Source organism: Salvelinus alpinus, chromosome 9 (assembly GCF_045679555.1).
Source record: "Salvelinus alpinus chromosome 9, SLU_Salpinus.1, whole genome shotgun sequence".
NCBI lineage: Eukaryota > Metazoa > Chordata > Actinopteri > Salmoniformes > Salmonidae > Salvelinus > Salvelinus alpinus.
In genome coordinates this window covers 13,438,781-13,450,510 of record NC_092094.1, presented here as the reverse complement: position 1 = coordinate 13,450,510, position 11,730 = coordinate 13,438,781, and the positions used below count along the sequence as shown (strand labels likewise).

The window sequence follows — 11,730 nt, the reverse complement described above, 5'->3', positions numbered from 1 at the left end:
TGCTTTGATGTGTTGGTCATGATAAAGAACCGTTTTGAACGCGCAGAATAAGTGCGGCTGAGATTTACGCCTCCTTCTTGGATAAACGCCACCCTCAGTTGTACGATGGGGCGGCCTCTCACTGAAGTGCGCTATGACAAGCGTTCCGATTTGGGACAGTGTTCAACTTTTTTGTGAGTGACAAACCTACACCAGTTTGTGAAAAAGTCACAGACGTCCGGCCATGCAGTGGCTGTAACCCATTTTGGCAGCATTTTGGATAATTGTGTTTCAGTTGAGCGGTTTGCTATGGCTCCATTCGGGAAGAACTTTCTGAAAGCGCGTTTGAAAAACAGGTAATTTTAAAGATGTAATTTTTAGTTCTCACCTGTTGCATTCAGAACTGTAGAATACTGTATATGAGGCACATTTAACATGTGGAGGAGGGAATTTATGCTCCTCTGCCGGGTGCTAAATATTCCTTATTTTACGTACATAATTGTTTTATCCATCTGACCAAAAATACCACCAATGTGGCTGTTCAACAATTCAGCTCTCATTTCCGAATCTATTGATGTGAGAGAAAACAGCATAGGCTATTTTTGCATCTCGTCCAGACTCTGATATACTGTCACTCTTTTGCATTTAAAATGTTCTCCTGCTCAGTAAAGGTAAATGGTGCCATTTTTTGTTGTTGAAATTGTGGGAGGTTTTTGTTTTGTAAGCAGGTGAAATGGTCATTTTAATGTTGTAAGTAGACTGTGTGTGTGTGTGTGTGTGTGTGTGTGTGTGTGTGTGTGTGTGTGTGTGTGTGCGTGCGTGCGTGCGTGCGTGTGTGTGTGCGTGTGTGCGTGCGTGCGTGCGTGTGTGTGTGTGTGCGGTGCGTGTGTGGTGATGGGAAAGTGTGGCTGTCAATATGTCTAAGTCAGACCAACTCTAGACACTGCAGATGAACAGATGACTGTGACAGACTCCTGTCAGTCAGTCAGACAAATCATGACAGTAGTGACTTTTGAGGGGTCATAACATGGTAATAACATAAGAACACATACATTTCAGGGCATGAATAATACCTACGCCACCACATTGTAAACCCTTGCCTAGGTTTGTTTTGACACTCAAGGCCATGTCACATCAGCTATTACTAGGGTTCATATAACATTGTGCACTGGAGAAAATCTTCACAAAATGTCAACACATGTTTAGTCCGACATGGAATTGCATAAAAATTATATGACAATAAAAAAATATTTAACGTAAAATATCCCTGTAGACTTTGGTGTGGAGTTTTATGCCAGACAGAAAGGCGTATAATATGGAATCTAATAAGAGTTGACCTGCTCTTAAGATGCAGACTAATCTGTAATTAAACCTAAAATAGTTTTTCATAAAGCGTTTCTACTTGAGAGACTGTTTAGTGGGAGAGAGCATTCCTGGTTCAAGTTTAGAGGTATCCTGTCATCGACACTTGTATAATTTGCTTGAGCAATTTCCTTAAGTGGCTATGTTCCCTTTTTGATGTTTCATGGTCCCAGATAGGCTAGACCCCTGTACATTGAAAGGTATTAAAAAATATCTATTTGTTGTTTAGCCACGAGCGATGCTGTGTTAAATAAATAATTGTTTCGTTGTTAAGATACCTGAATGCAGGCATTTGATGTGGTTAATCTGAAACCACCATCTGATGCCTCCCTGCTTAATGGATATTTTGCATGTGGTCATGCTTTAGGCAGGTCCACATCTAGGATGCAGGAAAGATGCTTGTTGTTGGAACAGCTCCAATCTACTCCAGTATCTTAAAACATTTTTATAGAGAAAAATAAATAAATTGCTTTTGTTTGGCTGAATGAACTTTGCTGACACTTTAAGTTTGAGAAAAAATAGATGCAGTTTTATGTCGGTCGAAGTGAAGAAAAGTATGTTTTACACATTTCTTCAGGCATTCATCGCTAACCCTGATTGTGGCAGTGGCACCAGTCTGACACTAATGTATTTTCATTGCACACACAGCTGACGACAAGTGAAGTATTTAACTGTCTAGTCCGACTGTCTTTGATGACTTCAAACAGTCTCAGCTCAAGTTGCCTCAGTAGATATGTCCTTTTTTCATGTTGTGTAGTAATTACCCAGCAGCTTGGCCAACTATAATTATCTCACGTTTTCAGATCTCTAGATATGTCAATTTAAGTTGTGTAGCAAGGAGATACACCAAGTTGGATTCATTCCTAAAGATTGGCTTAGATATATCCTAAAGGGGAAAAAATATTCAGCATGATATACTGTAGTTGTATTCGATGTCAGAATATGTAGATAGACAGGAAGCTTGGTTATATTCAGCTGGATCAAATTAATTTACCCTGAAGGTCAGACAATTCAAATTTGACCCATTGAAACATGTTAGAATATGTCGATCACGTGTCAAACTCATTCCACGGAGGAACGAATGTCTGCAGGTTTTTGCTCCTGCCTTGAAAATGTATTGATGAATTAAGGTCACTGATTGGTAAGGAACTCCCCTAACCTGGTTGTCTAGGTCTTTAAAGAAGAAACCAAAAACCAGCAGACAATCGGCCCTCCATGGAATGAGTTTGACACCCCTGATGTAGATAGACAGGAAGCTTGGTTATGTTCAGCTGGATCAAGACAATTTACCCTGAGAGTCAGACAATTCAGATTTGACCCATTGAAACAGTCTGAAAACAACATACTTTCCTTTAAAACTGGATGCCACTTCTCTTCACAACCATATGATACAGTAAGGACTCTTCTCCAGTGCTGCACCGGCCCGGGAGAGACGAGAATAGGGTAAGGGCGTAGATTATTTTGTCTTTTCTCCCAGATGCCTATCTGACTGGGAGTCATCCTAGAGATCAACGAACCCAGATAGAGAAGTGATGTTATTTCCTTCCAAATCCCTCATCCTCTTAAGATAAGAGCCGAGAACTGTGTGCCTCTCCAGGCTGCATCCCAAATGGCAACCTATTCCCTATTTAGTGCACTACTTTTGACCAGGGCCAATAAGGTAGGCTGCCATTTGTGAGGCAGCCCCTAGGGTGCCATTTGGAACACAGAAGACCTAGTCTCCTCCTGTTTCGTCCCATGATAGCAGCCCTCCACATAGTTATTTGTGTTTGGGAAACCGCCTGTGGGACATGGCTTTACACAAACAGGATTAACCCCACTTACTGTACAGTACAGTATTCGCTCCCATTTTCTTTGGGCCTTATTTAATTGAATGGATGGGCTTGGATTACATATGAAAGATGATGATGGTTTCTAGTATCTTTAGAAGGATTTAGATGTGAAACTGTCTGGTGCATTCACACTACTACAACTCTTTCAAGAACCGTTCCTGTCTTGCACTTCAGGCTCTGTTACTTTTTCTATGTTCTTTGAATATGGATGTAAAGCAACATAACCGTTCCGTTTATTCCATTCCAGCGATTAATATTAGCCCTTCCTCCAATATAGCTCCTTCCAACAGTCTCCACCGATATATTGTAATCTAGTGTAGTCACTTCCCACTCAAACTAGTCTTGATAACAACAGCTCAACAAATGTTTACGTTCATAGCATCACAGATGGGCAACTGTCACAGAATATCAATAGATCCATGTTTCCCTGTTTGTCTAGTTGATAGTGTCACTCAGACAACACGTTGTGACATAGAGTAGCGCTAATAATTTGGTCTCACTTGTTGGGACTTGTTCAAACTTTAAAGAAAATGCATTTGATTCTTCAGTGTAAATTTGCCAAGGGTGGTTTTTAAATTGATGAGATCATTTTTACTGTATTAAATGACTTTTATGATATGTCTTAGGGAACAAGAAGTGCTCTAGCAATGTGAACTATAAATGCTGTGGTGTTCCAACGTAGATCACAGAAACACACAAACTGCATATCACCTGGTAGTTTAATAGAATAGAGTTTCTCCTCCACCACAGGCCTTTATGTACTTCCAACATCTACTCAGGGGTCAAGTGTGCTTGATCAGGTTTCTGTAGATTACTCAGCATTTAGCTCCCTATTAAATTAGGAATTATTGAATGACACAGATTTATTTGACATTAGCAATGACAAAGTAGGATATAAAACCTACATGTATGTAGACTTTGACTGTGTGTAGTTTGTATTTAGTTTTTTTTAACGATTGGCACACTCAAGTTCATCAGCACATTCATGTACATTTCTGTCATAAAGTACTGTATATAAGTTTATCAATGTAGACCTGTAAGGGCGCCCACATACGTTCCTGCCCCAAACCATAACATATTCCCCAGCTATGCATATGAAGTGACACACCAGTTCACAGCCCTCATGAATGTATTGGCTTTGATTAAATCAACCCATTGGCCCATGCAGACTTTGTATTTGTCCAGGCAGGGAGTTGGCTCGAGAGGAGAGGAGACATACAGTTCCCAGTGTTACACAGTGTGTATGTCTACTGTTTTGGCACCGACTTCACTGTTATCTTATCACCAGTTAAGTGTAAACATGGTTGTCCTCAGAGTGAGAGAGAGCAAGTTGTAACCTCCTCTTCTCCTCACTGAGACAGAACACGTTTTGACACAGGTCTCTACTTCGGGTGCTGCCTCAAACGTAAGAAAAAGGCCAGTTAACTATGCCACTAACCATGATGTGAATATGTATCAGTACCGGATGGGAACTATTCCCAGCACAGCTCACTGTTAATATGACATCCATGGAGACATACTCACACAATATACCCATATTCCTTGCTCATGTTACATTAGGTGTGCACCTCATGTTCCATATTTACACAGCTCTAGTTATGGAATTCATGTTTTCCTCCTCCCTGTCCATAGACTAGCATTCTGTCAGGAAGTAGCAGGATGTTGCCGTTGTTCCACTGATTGTGGCCCTGCAGGACAAACACAGGTGCTTCCCTTCCTCTAGTGTTCTGCCTTCCTGTGACTTCCTGCACAGCTGAGGGTTTAGGTCAGCTGGTCTACCATAACACTAATTGTATGTGTGTATGCGTGAATGCATGCTTGTTTTCACATGTGTCTATGCAACTTTTCTGTGTTTTTTAAAATGTATTTTTCAGTAAATTTTGGGGGGGAAAGGCTCCATGGGAGTGTACAGTACTATATCTACCATACTCTACTGTTCTCCTCACTGAGAAAGGAGAAGGCAGTCTTTACATTTCGAGAGACAGAAGAGAGTCTCCAATTTCTCAAGTTACTGAGTGCTCCTTGGGTTTCCAAGGGAAGAGGTGGAGGAATGGTTAGGTCAAAGTCGTCATGGTGATTGTCTGTGAATGCTGGAGGCGTGTCGAGGAGATTGTTTTCCCTCTCTCTGCATAGCTCAGGTATTTGCATTCCCTTTTCATCTCCAAGGGTCTCCATAACCATTAACTAGCCTGTTGCATTGTTGCATACATATCGCATTCCTCAGGCCTCGTTCAGCTCAGAGTTTACACAATGCTCCACCTGTGTGTTTTTACGCCCGTTGGAAACCGTAACACTACGTGGTGATATCGCACTGTATATCAGCTCGACCCAACACTTCACGAGGAGCTAAGCTAGCGGGGATTGGCGTTTCCATTCAACTCTTTTTGAATGAGGTTGTTTATTGTATATTTCTCCCATCACTGACTGTACAGTAGACATGTGCGTCAGATGTGTGTTAGCGTCTGTCGTTTTGAACAGGTAACTACTGTGGGCTGTGTCATCCAGGGGCCACTCTGAAGCTTTGTTCGTGCCTGGTAGAGGGATGATTGACATTGCCTCCAGGATGCCTGAAGAGCTTGATGTTAGCCCAACCTGGATCTTGTGGTCAGAGAAGGTTATCTCTCCACAGACAGACAGAACAGATATAGACTAAGATACCCTTTTATCCAACAGTCAGACAATGGAGTCAGTACCAGATACCAAGACTAGGACCAGACTTACCATATCAGACCCTAACCAAAACCATGTGTGGTATGATCTATGATGTCATGGAATTAAAGAATGAAAGCCACTGTACATACAATGAGAACGATATGGATACTTTGGTACTGGAATGTTGCAGTATCTGGCCTTTGGACATATGATGCAGTTACAGGACTTATTTAGATGTTCTTATATGAGATATTAAATTAGATTCTATGGACATTAGCCTGAAACATATTAGTCAGTCAACTACTGTTGAGCTACTGAAGACATCCAATGTTAACATTACCATGTATTAAACATTACAAAGTTCAGTGCCTTGTACTGCAACAAAATTGCCATGTCACAAAATGCTATCTGGACATTACGTTTGATTATTGCTTAATGTGATTAATTGTGTTGGTATCTGCGCTGCCTCTTTTGATCTGAACTGCCCGTGACTATGGGGGTTTCCCATCATGGAAAGGAGACAAAGGAATGAAACATTGAGTTTAACAAGGGACATAATCAAAAGCCGATTTTGGAGGCGATTTTTTAATCAGGTTTTTATGGTCCAGACAAAAAGATAATGAGGGCTTTGGAGTGAAATAGCTCAGAACGGAATCATAAAGTGATCATGTCTGATGAGTAAGAGGATGAGTAACTATTTCATAGAATCAGAATCGGAGTGCTGAGCAAATTGAGTGACTACGTTTTCTGCTCATCGACTGCCTTGATGACCACCAACCAACCATAGGATGTGCTTTTTCCCAAAGCTGTTAGGCTAATGAAATGACACGTCAAAAACTAGGTTTATCCATAATTGCACATCATTACATTCTGGGACATTTCATGCTGTTCAATGGTTATTTCAATTATACCCATTGATGTCTAACACATACAGTATAACCAAGTCGTACCATATCAGAACCTGTTGACTATTCAAACACTTACCAAAATTATTCCGTTTTGTATTTGTCTTTTTCCTAGAGCGAAGGACAAAGACGACAAGGAAACTGTGCTAGGAAAGGAGATCCAGGTGTCTGTGTGTGATGAGGAGAAGGTGGTGTGCGGTGTCACCAAACACACCACGTGTGCTGACATAGTGCAGGCCTTGCTGGACGACCACAAGACCATCCCTGAGAGCAAGAAAATTCTGCACGGCGACCCTAAAGACTTCTGCCTGCTAGAGCGGTGGAAAGGCTTTGAGAGGGCTCTGCCCCCATTAACCCGCATCCTCAGGCTATGGAACGCCTGGGGAGACCAGCGACCATTCATCCAGTTCACCCTGGTAAAGGCCAGCGATTTTGTACCCCAAGCAGGATGCAAGAAAGGGGTCAACTTGAAGGGGGCTAAGGGGGCTAAGAGATGGGAACAAGGCCCGGCACAGTACTCCCAGTCACTGCCAGTGGAGAGGCAGAAACGGATGGTGAAGAAGGCCTTCAGGAAGCTGGAGAAGATCCATAAGGAGAAGAGGGTAGTGGGATCTTCTCCGGGCAGCGAGGAGATAGACAGGATGGTTCAGCTGCTTATCCAACAGGACCACACCATCCGACATCAGATCCAGAGGATGAGGGAGCTGGACTGTGAGATGGAACGCTTTGAGATGGAGCTGCAGGGAGGACAACAGGATACAGAGCTTCTCCATGAGGGATTCTCCTCACTCTCCCCGATCTCCTTCCCCCACAGCCACAACCAGAACCTGGACAGCCAGCCAGGGGTTTCAGAGCAGGAGCTGCTGCAGGAGTGCGTGTATACTAGTGACGGTGTGGCCCAGTTGGAGATGCAGCTGCTCAGGCACGAGGAGCTTATAGCCCAGCTGTCCCAGGACATCGACGTAGAGCTGACGAGGGCCATGTTAGCGTTGCCGGAGGTCCCCGACAAGGATACTCAGTTACAGGGGGCAACGGCAGGGGTAACTTCTGACCCAGACCTGTCCTGGGAGGCGGCAGAACTGGAGAGACTGCAGGCCGAACTGAGGCTTAGTCTGCGCACCGGCGTGTCCCTTCACATCCAAACGGCCCAGCTGGAGAAGGAGCTGAAGGGCTATGAATCCACACTGTTCTCCAAGGACCAGGATTGCTGGCAGCTGGCTTCCCAGCTGAGCACACTGCAGGTGGGGGACAGCGTGCAGGAAACGCCCAGGCTCGGGACTATGAAATGCCCGGCCCCATGCATTGTTCCACAGGCAGTGAGACTGAAACACAGCCTGTCCCCTACAGATGTTACAGACACAGACTCAGACACAGGGATCAGCTCCACACACAGTCAGGACTCACTGTCTCCCTGTCTGGACATGATCCTGCCACCGCTGGACACTGATGTCTGAGATGTCTGCCTCTCTGGATTCACCTCAGAAGGCAATAGACAATCCCGCTATATGCACTATTTGCCTGGTGGACTAATTTGATACTGTATTAATCATTGAGTTACACTGACACATTTGCTACTTCAAATGATAATAGTATTTTCTTACTATTCCTACTTTTGACGTGCCCATTGCATGACACTTCATTAAGTATTAATAGATTGACCAAAACACAAAACATAAAATGATTGTTTTATATTAAAACATTCAGCAGACCTTTGTAGATGTAGAATTTTACCAGTCTGCCTTTGTTATAAACTGTAAAGCATTATCTATTCATATTTTCTTCATAAGCTATAAGATATAATGTCACACAGAGATTCATCAAAATGACAAAAGAACAATGAGATGTAAGTGAAAACTATATTTATTTGTGTTCTTGTTTTGGAGCATTAGACTATTTGTTACTGTATGTTTATATACATTCCAAAAGCATATGAAGCCAAACTCTATATTTCTCAATATGTGTGCAGGTAGTCACTATCATTCATGTAAAATGAAAGCCATTTAAGCTAAAAAATATATATATATATAAATGTACATTCTTTACTGCAACAATAAAGGCATGTTTCTTAACAATTCTTAACATTTCTCTAAAACTCCATTAGGGATTCCATCGATTTCACTGGAGATGCTCGCTAGGTAAGCACAAACTAAAGCTTGTCAAGGTTTTGCTGACAGAGGTAACATAGTGTATTCTGGGCAAACCAGGGCTGGTGGTGGAAAAGCCGGGGATATCTATTTCACACACTAATTGCCTGCTTCTCCCCCCCTCTCTAAGCCTCTAAGTAGCTCTGGCAATCATGAAAGAGACTGAACATTACAATGTGGAAGGCCCTGTCACTGGTGCCTTGCCCGACTCGTTGAATGAACAAGGGGTGTAGTGCTTTAAGCAGGCAGTTTAGCCCAAATTGGATGAAAATCAGATACCTCAATGTATTTTCTGATGTCTATAGAGATCCCACATCTTGAAGATGTTGGTTATGATATTGCACAACAGAATATGAGAGGTCACATTGTTAGCTACTGTATCTATTGTTCTTATGAACGACTAGTTAATGTAATGTAGGTGCACTCCGTTTCTGTGATTTGGTAACAAGCTTTGTGCTGATTACTTTCCCTGACCCTCTGTATTAACCATTAAAGGGATAGTTCACAACAAACACAACATTTACATGATTTTCCATTTATAGTACCCTGGCTGATGTTGGCAGATAGTACATTAGTACATATTTTGCTTATTTCGGAAATTTCAGATGCCTTTGGCAAGCACAAGGACCAATGGTGAAAAGAAGCCAACAGGGCACATCATAGCTTGTTCTTAAAAGAATGAAAAAGTTCTCAAAGTGTATTTTTCACTGCACATTACTGGCCAATATCCCAGAGGGGAGAAGCAAAGAGTCAGGAGTTAGACTGGGTCCAATGAGTTTACCTGTCTACATCAGATCAGCAGGAGATAAAAGCCTCGCAAAATGACAATTACAGTACTGCTGTATTTTTTTCTTCCTGTTGTGGCAACCTCAGCGTTAGCAATTACTACAGGCCAGTTTGGACAAACAGTTATTTGTGGATTAGGATGGTCTTGGGTTGGGAACGATGCTAAAGACAGCAATGGCTGAGTTACAAACTAAACATACTGAGATGTAAAGTATGTACAATATTAGAGTGCAGGTCCTTGAAATAGCTGTGGTTTAGAATGTCATGCATGTACGTGCAGTCTTTAAAGCTTCTGGTGCCCTGTTTGTGAGAGAGGTGTCTGTAATGACTCGATTGCTCTTTATTCATTTCCAAATACTGATTTTATTGATTGAAAAGTTATAAGAACGACTATATCTGCGCTGTAGAACACTTACGTTTTTGATAAAGCCTAGCACATATTCTCTATTCACAGAGAGTGAAACACCACACAACCTAATTTACAATTATCACCTTCTACTGCACCACAGTCCATTTAACACCACTGAGAATGGTTTCATTTAATTATCAATGTATTATGACTAGTAATGACTAGTAAGAACCTCTTGCACTCTTTTTATACCAAGCATTAGTAGCAAACAATGGACGTATCTAACTATAATCTATCAAATGTCTATGTAATATTTGTATCTCAAAAGAAGGAATATAATATTGAGATAATTGCTCAAATTATATTGAATACATAATGCGACATGACACATGACACATTAATTGATTAAAATGTGTTAATTTTCTCATGCTGTCAGTGCTAAGTTGTTTTAAAAGAACTTAACTATTTTCAGTGGTCCTTGAACGTTCTGATCACAGGGATCAAACAATGAACTCAACTCTGTCATTGACAAAAACAGAAATAACAAGATCATAGAAAGTTTCATATTAATTATTTGATTCCAGCATTAGTCAGAGGCATAAAAGCTGAGGCTTTTGAAAAACCCCAAACCAAAACCCCAAACGATTTGTCAGTCATCCAATTTTCTTCTCATTTTGAAGTTGAAAATTGCTTGTTAATTGAACTGCTTTATGCCTCTCAGAGTTCTGTGATTTTAAAATATTTCATTTCGTGGTAAAAAGGATTATGTTGATCCATTGCTGTCTGCAATGGGGTTGATGTCTGGATTAACAGTAGTATTAGGGTTTTGTTTTGTGAGATACTGAATGTGAGATAATGTGAGAAACTGAATGTGAGATCATGTGAGATACTGGATGTGAGATAATGTGAGAAACGGTATGTGAGATCAAATCAAATCAAATCAAATTTATTTATATAGCCCTTCTTACATCAGCTGATATCGCAAAGTGCTGTACAGAAACCCAGCCTAAAACTCCAAACAGCAAGCAATGCAGGTGTAGAAGCACGTGGCTAGGAAAAACTCCCTAGAAAGGCCAAAACCTAGGAAGAAACCTAGAGAGGAACCAAGCTATGAGGGGTGGCCAGTCCTCTTCTGGCTGTGCCAGGTGGAGATCATGTGAGATACTGAATGTGAGACAATGTGAGATACTGAATGCGAGATCATGTGAGATACTGAATGTGAGATGATGTGAGATACTGAATGTGAGATCATGTGAGAAACTGAATGTGAGATCATGTGAGATACTGAATGTGAGATCATGTGAGATACTGAATGTGAGATCATGTGAGAAACTGAATGTGAGATCATGTGAGATACTGAATGTGAGATCATGTGAGATACTGAATGTGAGACAATGTGAGATACTGAATGTGAGATCATGTGAGATACTGAATGTGAGATCATGTGAGAAACTGAATGTGAGATCATGTGAGAAACTGAATGTGAGATCATGTGAGAAACTGAATGTGAGATCATGTGAGATACTGAATGTGAGATCATGTGAGAAACTGAATGTGAGATAATGTGAGATACTGAATGTGAGATCATGTGAGAAACTGAATGTGAGATCATGTGAGAAACTGAATGTGAGATCATGTGAGATACTGAATGTGAGATCATGTGAGAAACTGAATGTGAGACAATGTGAGGTACTGCATGTGAGATCATGTGAGATCATGTG

General features: G+C 41.5%; 1 protein-coding gene across 1 annotated transcript; it reads left to right on the top strand.

Annotated features, from left to right (window-relative positions):
- Positions 1–141: 141 nt before the first annotated feature.
- rassf9 (Ras association domain family member 9) lies at positions 142–8,802 on the top strand. Its single transcript, XM_071416058.1, has 2 exons — positions 142–335; positions 6,846–8,802. Exons 1-2 carry the CDS (start codon positions 289–291, stop codon positions 8,182–8,184), a joined length of 1,386 nt encoding a protein of 461 aa, XP_071272159.1. The 5' UTR covers positions 142–288; the 3' UTR covers positions 8,185–8,802.
- The last annotated feature ends 2,928 nt before the right edge of the window (positions 8,803–11,730 follow it).